At 32.9% G+C, this 18239-nt stretch overlaps 4 protein-coding genes across 4 annotated transcripts; 2 read left to right on the top strand and 2 right to left on the bottom strand.

The window, feature by feature from the left end:
• Positions 1 to 786: 786 nt before the first annotated feature.
• Positions 787 to 2586, bottom strand: LOC124930302 (glutamic acid-rich protein-like). The gene is made up of 2 exons (XM_047470659.1): positions 2287 to 2586; positions 787 to 1158 (listed from the first exon to the last, which is right to left on the bottom strand). Exons 1-2 carry the CDS (start codon positions 2584 to 2586, stop codon positions 787 to 789), a joined length of 672 nt encoding a protein of 223 aa, XP_047326615.1.
• A 3783-nt stretch (positions 2587 to 6369) lies between these two features.
• On the bottom strand, positions 6370 to 7925 carry LOC124930301 (rust resistance kinase Lr10-like; the record flags this gene model as incomplete). Its single annotated transcript, XM_047470658.1, has 2 exons — positions 6370 to 7665; positions 7751 to 7925. Coding segments are annotated over 2 exons (1314 nt in total), but the record flags the coding sequence as incomplete, so codon positions are not given.
• A 258-nt stretch (positions 7926 to 8183) lies between these two features.
• On the top strand, positions 8184 to 9499 carry LOC124929163. The gene is made up of 3 exons (XM_047469454.1): positions 8184 to 9042; positions 9164 to 9229; positions 9304 to 9499. The coding sequence occupies exons 1-3, from the start codon at positions 8721 to 8723 to the stop codon at positions 9390 to 9392; spliced, it is 477 nt and encodes a 158-aa protein (XP_047325410.1). The 5' UTR covers positions 8184 to 8720; the 3' UTR covers positions 9393 to 9499.
• Positions 9500 to 9536: 37 nt separating this feature from the next.
• On the top strand, positions 9537 to 10927 carry LOC124929162 (rust resistance kinase Lr10-like). Its single transcript, XM_047469453.1, has one exon. The coding sequence runs from the start codon at positions 9578 to 9580 to the stop codon at positions 10664 to 10666; it is 1089 nt and encodes a 362-aa protein (XP_047325409.1). The 5' UTR covers positions 9537 to 9577; the 3' UTR covers positions 10667 to 10927.
• Positions 10928 to 18239: the final 7312 nt, after the last annotated feature.

Genomic DNA, 18239 nt, shown 5'->3' with positions numbered 1-18239 from the left:
GACATCGATACGTCATTCTTGTAGATGCACTACGCATAATACCCAGTGCTTCATATCGAGGTTCAAGGGGACATAAATGTCATTAACTTTAGTCCATGGGAGCATATGTCTCTCCTCCGAACCTCATTAATACTATAGAAAGTTTTCATAAAAAACATGGGCTTCTGGATCTTTAGCAAACTATGCATACTATGATGCGAACCTACAAGCCAACTGACAATACGCAATAGTGAAATCCTTCATATATGTCTTTGGGAATTCGACATTCTTCTTAGCAGGAAACAACTAGCATTAATCTCCTGCACATTGGAAAAAATTTGACAAGTTAGACAATACGCGTGATGTGAATTATACAAAAAGCGTGAGGTGAATTATACAAAAAGTGTGAGGTGAATTATATAAAAAAAAACGTGATGTAAATTCAATGCACCAATTTATTAAAAAATGAAGAATACCTCATTAGTGAGCCAATTAGATCTATTCAGCAATCTATTGAAGAATTTAGAGTCTGTCTTGCCAGTATTGACATCCACCAATTCAAATTCATCTTTTTTTCAACAAATTCAACAAATGATTCAGCAATTCAGGTTCATATTTCACCAGAGGATCGACCTTCACTGGATAATTGATCTTTATTTATTTTAGAAGGATTTGTGAAGAGAGTATGTAGCTTCGACTTCTTGATCAACCTCCTCCCCTTTCTCTTATATTGGATGGTTGCATTTCTTTCACTTCCACCACCACCTCCTCCTTCTTCTTTTCCTCCACCTTTTATGCTGTAATTCATCATTCTTCTTCACCTTCACCTCCACCTTCTTCCTCCTTGTCTTCCTCAATCTTCTCCACCTCCACCTCCACCTCCACCTTCTTCCTCTCCTCAATCTTCTCCACCTCCTCCTTATTCACATACACGTCCTCTTCTTCATTGTCTTCCTCAATATTCTCCACCTCCACATCCTCCGCTTTCTCCACCTCCATATCCTCCTCCTCCTTATCTTCCTCGATCTTCTCCACCTCCATATCATCCTCCACCTCCACTTCCACATCCTCTTTCTCCTTGTTATCCTCAATCTTCTCCACCTCCACATCCTCCTTCTCCCTGTCTTCCTCCTTCTTCACCTCCACATCCTCTTTCTCTTTCTGAATCTTTTTCTCCACCTCTTGCACATTGAATTTTTTTGACAAGTTAGACAATATGCGTGAGGTGAATTATACAATACACGTGAGATGAATTATAAAAAAAGCGTAAAATGAATTATACAAAAAAGCGTGAGATGAATTATAAAAAAAAGCGTGAAATGAATTATACAAAAAGCGTGAAATGAATTATATAAAAAGCGTGAGGTGAATTATACAATACACCAATTTATTGAAGAACGAAGAATACCTCCTCTTTCTTCTTCACCTCAACATCCTCCTCCTTCTTCTCTTCCTCATTTTTCTTCTTCTCCTCCTTCTCCTCGCCGTCCTTCTCCTTCTTCCTTCTCCTTCTCCTTCTCCTTCTCCTTCTCCTTCTCCTTCTCCTTCTCCTTCTCCTTCTCCTTCTCCTTCTCCTTCTCCTTCTCCTTCTCCTTCTCCTTCTCCTTCTCCTTCTCCTTCTCATTCTCATTCTCATTCTCATTCTCATTCTCGTTCTCATTCTCATTCTCATTCTCATTCAATCTTCTCCTACCATATTCCTCTAGTTTGATTGATATTATGCACATCTATTTTGTAGTTGGTTGAACATATGAAGTTGATTATCTTTTATGAGATTTATTTTAGTTTTTAATTTATTTACCTCCTTCATCAGTTATCCAATCTACATCCAACATCAGTCTGGGGTGCTGTTGATGAAGCTCTCAAACCAGATATTGGAGTCATTCAATGGACACGTTTTGTTTGTGAAGATTTCAACTCGAATGTTGATGAGTCATTTGATTGAGTTGCGGCGGTGGGGACAGAATGAGAGGTGCTAAGGCTGGGGGAGTAATTAGTCTTCTCTTGGCTTGACAAGTTTGGGAGGAACTACATCTTCAATTTCTTCGTGTTTTCTCTTTCTCGAATCTAGTTTAAATAATGCATCATAACAATTACCTTCCATATCTTCAAACTACTCACCACAAAACAAGATTTTCTCCTCTTTAGACACTTTTATTTTTTTGACAACCTTGCCCTTCAGGGCAGTGTGAAGATCTGAAGCGGTGTTCTTCATGCTGGATTTGTACAATAATATCTTTGAGCAGAAAGGCTCATGCACATGCAGCCCCGTCCTCCCGAAAAGTTGAAGACAAACGTTTTGATAACCTCATAGGTCCACATTTGGAGGGCTAGTGCGAACACAAATACGGTATAAGCAACATCCAATGTCCCCCTTGACCCATTCTTCTTCCCCATGACTTTTTTCTTGGACAAATATACCGACATGTGGTGTTCCATGTCCTTGTTAAAACCCTTAAGGGTTGTTTTGAACGATACATTTCCCCATGGAAATTGGAGGAAAGTGTTAGTGTTCTCGACCATGCGAAGGATTTTGATATTTATTATCCTCCTTACGTTAAGGGAGAAGAGATAATGGAAACCAGAAATACCAGCCCCATCTTCCATGCATATTCTTTATCAGAGTAGGACCGAAATCTTGTTTGAAGGTCTGAAGTTCTAACCATCATATTACTCTTAAAATATTTAACCACCAAAGGTGAACATTCTTTAACTTCATTGAAAATGCTTCCCACCGCAGGGAATCTCCCAAAGTTGAGACCTATCACCACGACATACTCCTTCATTCCAAAGCACAACTCCTCTCCATTCATGAGGAACTTAATCTCCTTAGAATTTGTGTTGCTTTTTTTGAGAAAAAATTTGATGGAGTATTGTTCATGAGAACCGTAGTTTCGGGGCTCCTCTGAATAAATATCGGAATTGGGTTTCCAGAACCCTATCCATTAAATCCATTGCAACAAACTTGTTGGCAATGTTTGTTAGATTGATTTTATATGAAACCTGAGCAGGAAACTCCTCAATTAAGGTTGACTTGACGCCATCTTAAAAAAGGAACAACAATAAGTAAGTAAAAACATTACAATACGCGTGAGGTGAATTATACAATATGCGTGAGAAACATTACATACAATTCGCATGAGGAACATTATATAAACCTAAACCCTAAACTCACATGAATAAGCAACAAAAGGAATATATGAACTATTCAACTTCAACTAAGAATTATCCATCAGAATATACATACTTTAATCAGTCTTCTTTGTGCCTAGTAAGTTTACCCTATATTGTTTGATCCACCAGAATAAAAACATTATAGTGATGAACATTATATAAACCCAAAACTCACCAGAAAAGTATACATACATACATTTTTAATTAGTCTTCTTTTGTCCAGTAAGTTTGCCACTATTTTATATTTTATGACCTAATCATGATTAGATAAGATAATACATACATGCAGTTGTTCGATCCACCATTACAATGAGGTTCATTATATAAACCATAAACGCTAAACTCACTTGAATAATTACGACATGGAACGACGAGACAAGCTTTTAATCTAGAGACGGAGACGATGAGTCGATGCGGTGATGATGAACAACTAGAGACGAAGACGGAGAGATGAATGGTAGGGTTTCTCGGAACGCACCTAATTTCGAAGTTAGAGAGTCGTGCTAATGTTAAACGAAGTTTATGTAGTTTAAGGTTTTAGGATTATAGAGAGTCGTGACAGTGACGAGCAGCCAGAGGTTTTCTCGGAATACTCTTTTATATGAGGTTTATATATTAGAGTTTTGCGTGTGTAGTCACGCACTCTATATGTATTACGCGTGAGGAATAATACATATTACTCGTATTACTCGTGAGGAGAAATAAATATTGCTCATCACATGTAATAGATATTGTATTACGTGTCACTTACAGGGGCAAGACAGACATTTCGCAGTCCGAGCTTCGTTATTTTTTGAATTTTCATTTCTGTCAAATTTCCCTTTCTAAGTCCCATTGTTTGATCCTCCTGAAAGACTTAGAAGATTGACAATCTTTTGGTGCTGAAAATCGGCATCAATCCTTCCATCATCGACAACTCGTCATAATCACCGGACATTGCAACTAATCGGCTTCAGCCACTCGCCATCTGCAGTTGGTTTGGCAATGGCACTAGCTTTGCTTTCTTGTTATGTCATATGTGAAAGTGCTTGGCGACTGTTGGAACTCCAATAAGAACGTTCCGAGGAAAGAAGTTTTCCATTAAGGCTATCCTTAAAACCACTGTAAGTACGCATTTAAAGTCATTCTCTATTTCTCATCTTATTAACTGTCTTAGGTCTTTAGAAGCCTTAATTTGTCCCATTGCGGTAACAATATCTTCCGTAGGGAGTCTTTTAGAGGTTTTAGGGTTTCATTTCTTTGCAAGAACACATGGTATCAAACTAACCAACAATAATTTAAAATTACAATGGGAACTTGAACAACTCAAACATACTGTTGGATAAGATTCGTCTGTGTATATTTGAGCCTATTTTGCAAGTTCATTGGACTTGACCAATTGAATGTTCCAAGGGTATTGACTACTCATGAGTAACTTGGGACAATTTTCTGAATAATGTTAAGATTTGATCTGATTATGAATCTGCACCACCCCAAATTTTCAAATAACTGGTCCGTCATTGTTATTGATGCATTGCATTTTTTAAATATATGTATGTTTCTGTTGAGGAGGCAGTGGTCTATAGATGCATTGTGACTTATTTTGAAGTAAGCTAAGCTTGAATGCTAATAATTATTAGATATATATTCGATCCATGGCCAAAAACTAAACTTTATTTTGAATAATCTTTTTCCACACAACTCACCAACTAATTTGACTTCTCCTTACTTACATTATGACATGTGAGTAAGGGTGAATTATTAAGGGTAAGAGATTGGAATTATGAGATTGAGTCGCAAATAATTAATTCATTTGTCAGCAGATGATTATGTTTTAGTGGAGAGAAATTGCCTCGAGTTGTACAAGTTTTCACATGGTGATGTGATGTTTTTCAGGTGATTATCTGCATTGTTTCTGTTGGTTAAGTCCAGGAAATCTGTGTATGCAATCTGTTAAAGTCTACCAACCACTTTTGATAACTTAGAAACATCCATTGGGTTCAGTTGGGATAATATTCTCTTCTACCTCTGTATATGGATCATCTATATTACATGCATCTATAATCCAAATTATAGCTTCCATATATTTTCAACATTCATTAGTATTAGTAGCATCAATTCTCAGATTGGATAGTTGTAATAGAATTTGTTATCTGAAATTTGGGATGTGCAGATTCTTTTGCTAACAATAAAATGACGTAGTTATGAACATGACACTAACTAAAACTCATATGCAGGTCTTCAAATGATCATACACAAAAAAACATGAAGAGAATAATGACATTTCCAGGAGACTAGGTAGAAAATTCCCGTTCTTCTGATGCTGTGAGAGTTCCTGAAGGACATTGTTGGTTAGTGGGAGACAATCCTGCTTCTAGTGTGGACTCCATAACATATGGCCCTGTAAGTTTGGACTTCATTTATTTGCATACTATTTGAATTAGTCTTATTTGAATATCTTTAAAGATGTAAGAATGACTTGACATACATGTTGATTGGGCTTCATTTATTCACTGGAAAATTACAAAGGCCCCTTTTCAGATTCAGTTATTTGGTTTCAATCTCAAATCTCATACATGCCCTTTTAATCACATCATTCAATCCAACAACCAAAATACCCTATATTTCTTTTTAAAATTTAATATATATAACCCCTAATCCCTAATATCATTTTAACTAAATAATCCACTTTCTAATAATTTATACTGAACAAGATTATTTGAAGATAAACCATTGGTTATCGAAATAACCAAACTTGAACAAGGCCTAAGTGTAGCCTTGAATTTTTATAGAGTATACGAGTCCATATATCTTAGGCTATGTGAGTAAGGTAAAGTGGAATTAGCATATTTAGGCTACGTGAATAAGGGTTTCAACGGAATTAGAATTAGAATTAAGAGTTCAATTTTTTTTGTGAAATTGGAATTCACATCCAATTGGAATGTAATTCAAACATATATATGCCTACCTACATCTTCAAACATGTATTATTTGGAAAAAAAATAGAAAAGAAGTGGAATTTCATGTTTTATGTTTATTTGAAACATAATTAATTATTTTTTGTTCTTCATTGATAAATATCCATCCTTTCATTTAATTTTTCTTTCTATTTTCACAAGTTACAAAATGTGATACAAGGTAGGAAATAGTATGTGTATTCACTTTTCAGGAATTTGATTTTTCAATTTCATGATTACTATCTGAAGGTCATGCTAGTCATAACTCATTTCAAAACAATGGATAATAAAAAACTATTTTCATTAATCACACAATAACAGTATTTAGGAGGTAAACAACCCAACAACAACATGTAACAAACGGCTAAAAACAAGAGAGATAGGTTCCTCAAACTACAAATTATGAGCAAATGATATATAGAATTTCTCGTGACCCCTTATTCAGCTATGACTTCCAGTTGGCTACTGAAAGAAAATTTGCTCGTTGTGCCTCTTGTCGTCTCAAGATTCATGGAGGCAAATGGGTTTGGGGGCACAACAAGTGAGCTGCCATCTCCTTCTAGCATTTGCACCACATGTTTCATTGATGCCGGTCGATCTGTTGGATACCATTGAATGCACCAAAGTCCCACAATTGCCAATTTTCTCACGATTACGTCGTCCCCATCATCTGTAACTTGGATTCTTAGCTCTTTTCCACAATCTAGTTGGTTGTAGATCCATTCAGGATAATAAATTTGGTTGGCAGCATCATCGCTATCATGGTTCTCCTTCCCTCCCACGATTCCAAGTAACAACATCCCAAAACTATAGATATCTGATTTGTAAGAGACACTGCCAAAGTTTCTAGTGAACACTTCCGGTGCGATGTATCCTAATGTACCTCTTGCAGTTGTCATTGATACAACACTCTGTTCCTTGGAGCATAGTTTAGCCATTCCGAAATCGGAGATCTTTGGGAGTAAATTACAGTCGAGAAGAATGTTTTGGGGTTTAATGTCGAAGTGAAGGATGCATTGTTCACAACCCTGGTGTAGGTATTCAATTCCCTTGGCAATGCCAAGAGCAATACTTTCTAACTTCTTCCACCCGAGCGACAACTTCTCAGCATCAAACAAGATGTACTTCTCAAGGGATTCGTTGGGTAAGAATTCATAAATGAGTGCTCTCCTAAATCCGTCAGCACAATACCCGACAAGCCGCACGATGTTGATGTGGTGGATTTTACCCATGATCCCCATTTCATTGATAAAGTCTTGTCCTTCGTTACTATTTCCTACAGAACTGTTTAGCATCTTAACAGCAACATGAACATCGTTTGATTTGGAGAGGGTTCCTTTATAAACCGTTCCATAGGACCCTTGCCCCACTTTTTCTTCAAAATCATTTGTGATTTTCTTGATATCGGCATAGGAGTATCTTGAAGGCTTAAGAGCTCTATAGTCTTCTAGAAATTTCTCAATTCTCGCATCATCGTTAACCTTTCTTTTCTGTACATAACATGCTGCAACAACGCCTATTGTGAGAAGAAACAATCCTGCAATGGTTAAACCAACGACAACACTCTTTTGTACACCTGCACAAGATATGAGGAGAATGAAATGCTAACTTCATTCTACACAAGCCTTAAAAAACTATAAATGGGAGAGAATTTTTAGTACCTGATCTTGGTCTTGTTGACTCGAAACATTCAGTTTCATTAATATCCTTGGTTTTGGGCTTGAATCTACAATATTTTCCTTGTATTCCACAATCTCCACATATTTCAAAAGGCCATTGCAGAGTAATACTAATATTTTGATATTTTTTTGTCAAGTATATTAAATGGGACTCTAGAAATGGTGTTCATCTTCTTGCAAGACAAAATTGGTGCATCGAATGCAAATGCATTTGAGTCAAATGCATAAACTGTATTACTAAGGCCATCATGACTGTCAGTGAGGCATGACTCATAAGCATTATACAAAGGGTCATGAATCGAATCAGCACAACTAAATATGTCTAAGTCAGTTAAGTGATATGGATATTCTGTTTCTGGGAATGAGAAGGAATTAGATGCAGATAGATTGAGATATTGGATTCTTCCTAAAAAGCTGCAATCATCTGCAGGTTGTTTAACAAGTATTAAGCGTTTTGAATAGACAATCTCTGTGACATAAACTTGAACGAAATCTGGAAGGAGAAGCACGGTCTCATTGTTCTTGGAATGGTCACATGAAAGGGTAAAATCAGGATTATTTGAAAGGCAATGATCATATCTTCATCGGCGGCAGTAATTAATCGTGTTTATTTGACGAATCTTTCTCTTTGTCCTGCGAGAACAACCGAACATACATCTCCTTAGACTCCGGCCGCAAATACCATGTTCTGTCCATCGATTACGTCAACAACTACATCCGTGTTTCTAATGCCCGCATAGATAAGTCATGCTCCTCTCTCCTCCATTACTCTGAAAGATTTGATCGATTCGTATCAAATCATTATTATTACCCGGAATCTTTCAGTTTACAAACATCAATAATATTCTTGAGGTGTGAAATTCCAATAAAAGTTCGATATGTTGACAGCTACATTGATTACCTATACGTCGATGTTTCGGCTTCCTGCATTAATCATGAATCACTATTCAATATGTCGGCAAAGCGATTTTATGTGTACTCAATCCTAGGATTAACTACACAATTGAGAGACATTGGAAACTCTTGTACAGTGGAAACCATGACTTTTAGCTCTGATCCCAGATTAATGCAGATGGTTCGTGATAGTAAAATAATTTCCTTTGAAGACATACACAATGCTTTAACATTTGGGTTTGTTGTTTCTTGGCGATTCCCACCCTGCGGGGATTGTGAGAAAAGAGTGTCGTGTTTGGGATATTCTCCTAATATTTGCTCCAACATTGCCCAAGATCACTGCTCCAACAAGCCAGCATTTCTTAGATTTATTTATTTTGGTATGTAAAGAGTTGTTTGGTTGAAGTTACCTCTTTTTAGACCTGTTAATTTGTATGGGTTTTCTATCAAAATCTTGAAATGTATGATTATGATCACATATTAATTTATGTACTGAAACAGATTACTTCTGGCACCATGTCATTTCTCCAACGGTTCTACATATCAGATACTTGGGAAAATGGATTGGTGCGTAACTTCTTGATTATTTTGTTTGTATTGAGAGAGATTGGTTGTTTTGATAGTTTACTGAAAATCTGCAGAAAGAAATACTGGAGATTGGCCGGACCCTAAAAAATATTTTTGGTGTAAGTCTATTTATTATCATAGACTTGAGTACTTTTCTATCTGAGGGCTTTACTTACATTCTTCCTTAATACAGATTCCTTGATTTTTCTCCTGATAATCTCAGGTAAAACTTCATTTAATTCCTATGAAAATGGTTTATATATTAACATACACGGATTTTCTTTGGGTGGTTTCTTACTCCAATTTTTGAATTACACAGTACCATGGTTCCTTTTTAAGATATGTTGCATGCCCTTCGTGTTCTGCTTTCTAATCTACAAATTCAAGAGAAGACATTTATCAACTTTCGACTGCATCGAAGATTACTTGAAGGGTCAGAACAATTTGGTGCCTATAAGGTACTCTTCTTGGGAGATTAAAACTATGACTAATGGGTATCGCCATAAATTGGGGAAAGGAGGATACGGTTCTGTCTACAAAGGAACTCTTCGTAGCGGAACCCTCGTGGCTGTAAAGGTGTTGAGCAAAGCCAAATCAGATGGACAGGAATTCATTAATGAAGTCTCTACCTTAGGAAGGATTTATCACGTCAATGTGGTTCAACTTATTGGTTTTTGTGCTGAGAGGTCTCAACGCGCTCTAGTTTATGAGTTCATGCCCAATGGATCTCTCGAGAAGTATATATTTTCAGGACAAGAAAATGACGCGTCCTTGAGAAACGAACAAATTTTCAAAATCGCCCTTGGAGTCGCTCGTGGAATCGAGTATCTTCACCGAGGTTGCGACGTGAAAATCTTGCATTTTGACATAAAGCCTCACAACATTCTTCTTGATCAAGATTTCACTCCAAAGGTTTCAGACTTTGGTCTTGCAAAACTTTATCCCACACAAGACAGTATTGTTCCCTTAACTGCAATAAGAGGAACCATGGGCTACATTGCCCCTGAATTATTCTATAGAAATATTGGAGGGATATCATATAAAGCAGATGTCTATAGTTTCGGAATGTTGTTAATGGAAATGGCTAGTAAAAGAAAGAATTGGAGTTCATCAGCCGATTGCTCAAGTCAAATTTACTTCCCCGCTTGGATTTACAAGCAATTCAATGATGGAATATTTATAGAAATGAGAGACGTGAATGAAGAGGAGGCAGTGATTGTGCGTAAAATGATGTTGGTGGCCTTATGGTGCATTCAAATGAAGCCAAAAGATAGACCACCAATGCAAAAAGTTGTGGACATGCTTGAATCTGATATAGAGTTTATCGAGATTCCTCCTAGACCTTTTCTATTCGGTGAAGACTTGTCAACTCAGAATAATAGTAATCTATCTGGTGCTGGTATTAATGCTATTACTATGGATATAAGTGCACGTTAAATGTTCCTTGCCTTGAAACAATTGAATCTGTTTATTTTTAGTTAAATTTGAGCTGTTAATGATGACAACACAAGATAATACAAATTCATGATGGTTTAGTTTAGATCCTTTTAGAGTTTAATTTTGATGGATACTCCAACAACTTACCAAAAGTGAGATATTACCCTTGTGATGGACAAAGGTAAGAACTGTACTTTAACGAAGCTTTGATGATATCTAGGAATGATCAATTGGGCATCAAATGAATTTGCAGATATCTAGAATGATTTTTCTTGAGGTGTTTCTTCTATTTTACAACAGTGAGTTGACATTCATCGGACTCCATTTCTCTGTACTGTCGTAAAATCGTTAAAAATGTATTAATTAATACTTTTTTGCAGCTTTTAATTTTAGCTTTCCTTGAATTTTAGTCTTAGGGTAGATTCAATGAAATTTCAGGTAACATTTCTATTTTAGGGCTCAAATTATGGATGGAATTGATGCCCAGATTTGTAAGGAAACCATTTTCTTTGTACTATACAAGTAATTTAGTCATTTCCATCCATATGTATGTATCGAGTAAGGAATCCATTTCATTTGCTTCTCATTTCAAATAACTTATTGTACATATATGACAGTTTGTTTAGCAATAAAATTTGAAGCTAGGGGATAGGGAAAAGAGCTGCACTACATAGATGTAGAATATAGAAATGACATTTTTCTCAATTTTTTATGCAGTTGAAATTGAACTCTTCTTGACATGCATCTCTTTCCATAGATAAGGGAAAGGGAGCTTATGATGATGTTATATGATTTAGATGAGAAATGGATGGTGGTGGTGTGATTATAAAGAAAAGAATTGTCTATGAAAGATGATGGGATAAGAGATATAAAGTTTTCCAATAGAAAGGTGAAGACAATGTTAACTTTTCTGATTGATACTTTACTTGAGAAAAAGACCATTTAAAACTCAAAAATCCATTTTCTTGGATTATATGATCTTGTGAAATAGATAGAAATAGCACTTACAAATTTTAGATAAAGATATATAGGGTGACAGTTTCTTACAGAGAGATAATCTAGGGGACGACAATGTTTTAGAGGATTTTGATTTTAGTGAAGTTTGGACAATATTAGGTATTTGTTGGTTTATATCTCTGTAGATAAATCCTTAAAAGAGGGAACTAAGTGATTGAATATTCATGATATTGGAAAGTTGTGGCATTGGATGGAGAAGTGGTTTGGTGAAAAAGAGCATTGATTGAAGTGACTAAGATGAGTGTTATTCTTAATCGTGAATTATAGTTATCGGCAGGGATGATAACGGGTAACTTACCTGTCGAGTAGTGAAGTACCCATTCCGAACCCAATTTTTAATTTACTACCCGACCTCAAATCTGACGAATATCTTTGTATCTCTATTCCCGATTCGTTGTGTACCCAATTACTCAATTAAAATATGAATTTATATTTATTATTTTTTAAATATATACTAAATATTAAAAAATATATATTATTATTTACATAGTTATGTTATAAAAATTGAAAAATATAAATTTATTTTGTTATTACATATTTGAAGTTGAACAAAAATTAGAGAAAAAGTTGGAAAAAAATGAAATAATATTAAACTTGAAAATAAAAAGTGAAGAATAAGTACAGATCGAAAATATTTTGTTATTAAACAAAATAATGATTAAAAATTATGAGAAAGAAATATTAAAATGATATTATGAGTATATGATTTATAATATTTGACTTGAAATTTGAAAATTCATTTAAACTTTAATATATATATATTTTATTATTAATATTTTGGGTATTGAATTTGAATTTCGCAAATTCTCTATCCTCGAATTCGATCGGGTAATCATTTTCACTCTGCATCATCGACCTCAAACCCGATTTAAAATATTTGAATTCGACTATTGCATATTCACTTGTATCGAATATACGGGTACTCTTTGTCATTCTTAGCTCTCAGATTCCACACGCATTTTAAATTTGTCTCTCATTCGACACTATGTTAATAAGGGAGGCCTCATTTTGTCTTCCAATCGAGTATAGGCTCGGAAAGGAGACCAATATTGTGTGACAAATGATACCACTAGTGTCATATGGACTTGTCGGAAACATATGTGGATTGGGGCTATTTATGGTGGTCAGGTTGAGGGACATTTTTAATTTTTTTTAGTTAAAGTTCATCGTTAAAGAATTAGTGGGTTGGGATACTTTGAATATTGCTTGGTGATTGTGATCGAATTAAGAGGAGTTTATATGAGTAAATATACCGATCAAAATTAAAGGATTGTTTATGATTATTTTGAGTAATCAAAATTAAAGAGATCTGATGGTTAGTGCATTACATATAGTAAAATAATAAATGCAAAATGAGGAAGTAAACTATTAAAATATATATATTTTAAAATTAATTATATTATGTTAAAGTAATTAAGAGGGATCTAATGGTTAGTGAAAATGTCCATTATCAAATGGGAAAAAGTTACATAAAGATAAAAAGAAAAATAAGAAAGGATTCAGAGAGGAAATCAGAAATGGAATGATTTTGGCGCAATTTTATTGACTTTAAAAAACAAAAGATTTTTTTTTATTTTTTTCCAACCAATAAGGTGATACCACTTTATTTTCTCTTTTTCTCTTCTAAATTCCTTATCTCTGTCCCTTCTTAAAAAAAAAAACTAATGTTTGTATAGATTAGGAATAATAATAAAACAAATTAGTAGAAGGAGTGGACTGTTCCATTTTTTTTTATTGAGAATTGTTTTACTAATATTTATGTCATGTGGAATCCCATCCCATCTGAGAATAGGAATAAAGTGACAAATTTAAAATAAGTTTTTTTTTTAATTTTTTCAATTAAAAACAATTTTTTCAATAAAGAAATGACACATAATTTTTCTCGCAAAATTATAAAAAGATATATTGGTGTAAGAACACAAAAAATTATAAATATTTTCAAATGTGTTTAGTGCTAATTGATTATGCGTGAAAAATAATTTCGACGTTATGTTCCACACGTCCGTCACATTAACGGTCTCTATTAGGGATGACAATGGATACCCGTATACCCGATACTTGTGGGTACCCGATGGTCGAGTTCGGGTTTGGGTATTTTAAATCGGGTTGGGATCGAGGATGGAGACTGAAAATGATTACCCGATTGGGTTCGGGTTCAGGGATGGAAAGTGTGCAAAACCCAAACCCGATAACCGATATCCGAAATATTAATATTAAATATATATATATATATATATATTAAAAATTAAATTGACTTTTCAAATTTCAAATCAATACCATCATTATAAATTTATATTAAATATATTAATTAATTAGTTATACCAACACTCAACCACCTACTCCCCACGCCATAATTAATTTAATTTATATTCTCATGACTCTTAATCTTCCTTTCTTTAATAACAAAATTTTTACTCTCCATTCATTTCTTATTTATAAGATTAACATCTCTTATCTCTCTTTTGTTTCAACATTTTCTCTAATTTTTGTTGAAAATCTCTCTAATTTTATTTTGTTAAAGTTCATGTATGTATATTTTTCAATTTCTATAATATAATTATATAAATAATATTTTCATATGTATTTTTAATATTTAGTATATTTATAAAATAATAAATAAAAATTCATATTTTAATCGGGTAATGGGGTATCCGGCGAATCGGGGATGGGGATACAAAATAGATATACCCGTCGGGTCCGGGGATGGGTAATAAAATAAAAATCAGGTTCGGGGATGGGTACTTCACTACCCGGCAGGTAGGGTACCCGTTGTCATCCTTAGTCTCTACTACCATGTTTTGACCATTTTTAAAAATATTCTCACACTTTTGTAACCCCCGAGAGATCCTCGTAGCTTTGTCTTTTTTCTCTCGGCAAACCACTCACTAATCTTAGTCGACCTCAATTGATGACACATCTCTTATCTCTTATCTAATGTCAAACCAACCACTAACCACCACCTGGTTTTCATCTCATGACCTCACACTTTCAAATGCTCGTCAAATCAACCACTAATTCCGACCTTACACTCGACAAACTATCCACCATCCGACATCCATCTCGTGACCTCACACTTTCAAATGCTCGCTGAACCAACCACTAATTCCAACCTCACACTTGATAAATCACCACCACCCGACCTCTATCTCGTGACCTCACACTTTCAAATGAAATGCTCACCAAACCAACCACTAATTCCGACCTCACTCAAAAACCACACACTACCTGACCTCAATCTTGTGACTTTACACTTTCAAATGCTTGTCAAATCAACCACTAATTTTGACCTCACGCTTTCAGATTCTTCGTCTCCTTTGTTTAAAAGTTGCGTCACCATATATTATAGTTAAGAATGCATTCTTGAAAATCTAAATTTGCATTTTTGGGATTCGAACCATGATCTTAAACATGAAAGATGAACACTTTAACCGCTAGACCACTTGAGATTGTTAAAATAATTTTATTATTTCGTATATATATATATATATATATATATATATATATATATATATATTGTATTTAATATTTATTATCAATTAGTTATTTTTAAATTAACTAAAAAATTATTTATACTAATAAAGAAAATATTATATATATATATATATATATATATATATATATATATATATATATATATATATATATATATATATATATATATATATATATATATATATGATGAGAGAAAAAATGTATAATAAAAGATAAAATGTATTTATATAAAATTAATAATGAAAAATAATATAATATATATTATATATATATATATAAATTATTGATAAATATAAATATATATATATATAATTAATGAAAGAGAAAATAATTAGAAAAGAAAATATAATAAGATAAAATATATTTATAATGAGAAGGCATTTTTTAAAATTTAAATTTTGAAAATTGTTGAAATAATTTTATTATATATATATATATATATATTAGAAGATAGAAAATAATTATTATGAAAGGAAATTGATGAGCTGAATTATTGTAGTGTCGATACAGATATCGATACAGATACATATATCGATATCGATATCGATACAGATATCGATATCGATACAGATACAAATATCGATATCGATATCGATATCGATACAGATACAAATATCGATATCGATATCGATACAGATATCGATATAAATATAGATATTGATATCTTTACTTTATAGGTACTGATTTTAAGACTTGTAACAATGAAGAAAGGATGATTCAGATAACAAAGAAAAAAATAGTCTTAGAGCATATTTTTTTGGAAATCTTAAATCACATAACATTAATTAGGTATGAAATTTGCGTATTCAATAGTAGTCAGGGAATGTGATAAATAAATATCACCACATTATTATTTTAAACTTTGAACATTATCATTTTTGAACTTGAGTTCATTTAACTCATTTTAAAGCTTGTAATGATGTTGGTTTTCATCACCAATTTGCAGTTTTAGGAATTTATGGAATAATGAAATTTTTACAACTTTAAATATATATATATAAAAGATATCATAAACTATTTTTTATTAAACTATACACACTCATATATGTAACTTCATTTAGGTTGTCCATTTAGGAATGAATTTGAATATGAGGTTGGCATGCTTTTTTCAATTGAAGGATGATTGGATTCTTCATATTATTTAATTACATGAAGACTTAAATGACATATTAACGTATGGTTCAAAGGTGCTATTTGCTAATGATGAAGATGAAGACTTAAATTTTAATGAAGTAAGGTGATATCTTTTCTTTTTTTTACTTTGATATATTTTTGGTTACTCATAGAAATAAGGTACTAATATATGTCAAGAAAGCTTCACATGACTATGACTTGCCCTGGTTTATTAGGAATTCTTAATTTCTCTTTGTTACACGTTTGGATTTGATGAATATGACTGGGTGAAATTAATCATTCCAATATTGAAATAAAAGACTTACGAAGAAATTAAGGAGTATGTAATGAATTCATAGATATTATTTGTAGGTTTAATTGATCTAGTGTTCAATTCTAGTTCTTTATAACGAGAACATAAAATATATTAACACAAAACATGAGAGCATAAAATATGCTACTTATGCCAAAAAACAAAAACTAAATTCTCACACAGTGTTTGAGTTTGAACGAATTTTTTTTGCGATCTTTTGGATTTAAACTAATAATATAATATATTATATAATAAGTAGCATTAGTTTTATTCAAGACATACAATAAAGAAGGAACAAAACCAGATTGAGAGATGAAGACAAAGACAAACTTTACAAGAAAATGCTATTTTTTTCAACAACTGTCTCTTCCCTCCTTAGATACCTATGTTTAGGTAATTCCATCATTGGTGAAGATACATTCTATATTTATGTACCATCTTTATTGAAGATGTTATTTTTAAAGATTTAGGTAAATTGTAAACTTTAATTGGTAAGAACATTGTCTAATTTATTATAAGTAATATAGTGAATGATGTAAGCAGCCTAATGGTCCCGTGATTTTACTGTTTTTAAATAGATTTTCCACACTAATGTTTGTGTGTCTTTATATTTTGTTACTTTATTGTTGATTGAATATTGATAAGTTTATAAATGTGACATTAAAATAGAAAGAATAATTTCTGCATTACTTATTTTGTGATTCTTTTTTATCAACTTTTTATATAAAACCAAGTTGTAGTTTTGTGTCCGATTATAATAACTCTAACTATCATGTAGGAAAATGAAAGACAAAAGATCTCATTTATATTGAATATTATTATTTACCTATGTTTGCTAGTGAAAAGATAGAAGATAAAAATGATGAGTAATGAACTTTGATAGACTCATCAAATGTGTGTCTATATTAGGCAATTGGTGGATGATAATATTCTCAATAATATCAGTGAAAATTTGTAACAACAAATTATTTCTAATCAAATTTATGATGGTCTTGAAGTACCAAGATAGAAAACCATGTCTGATCACTTGAATACGTTTCAGAGAATTATTAATTAGTTAGCTAGAATGGGTATCAGTTTGATTATTAAGTGTAATTGTTATAACTTCTTAGTACACTATTGGATTCATGAGAGACGTTCAGAACGTAGTGTTCTTAATTGAAGTAGATGATGGCACGACAGTAAATAACTGTCTACTGCCTCGGGTGCTTAAGCGGTGCATCGAAGTTGTGCCTAAGCGGTCAAAATATTTTCACTATATAAGTAAAAATAAATTTAAATTTAAATAACATAAAGATTTTTTATACTTACTTTTTTACAAAAAGTACTAAGTAATGTTCTTAATTTATCTAACATAATATCACTAAACAAAAATAAGACTATAAACATAATTATTCTTCTAAATCATCTATACATGCACCATCAACTATATTCATAGTTCTCTCATTATCAAGCTTAAAATCAATACTTTCTTCATTTAATTATTTATTAGAATTAACGGGAATTAACTTCTTATAAAAATAAAATAAAAGAGCGAAATTAATTGCTTTAGATTTTTTCTCTCTTAAAACATCTTTTAGAAAATGTGAAAATCATTTTATAGTTGACATCTCCGATGACTCTTTTAGCAACAGAATG

The sequence above is a fragment of the Impatiens glandulifera genome, chromosome 3, assembly GCF_907164915.1.
Source record: "Impatiens glandulifera chromosome 3, dImpGla2.1, whole genome shotgun sequence".
Lineage (NCBI taxonomy): Eukaryota > Viridiplantae > Streptophyta > Magnoliopsida > Ericales > Balsaminaceae > Impatiens > Impatiens glandulifera.
The sequence above is the reverse complement of the archived record's forward strand: the minus strand, read 5'-3'. Positions and strand labels throughout refer to the sequence as shown.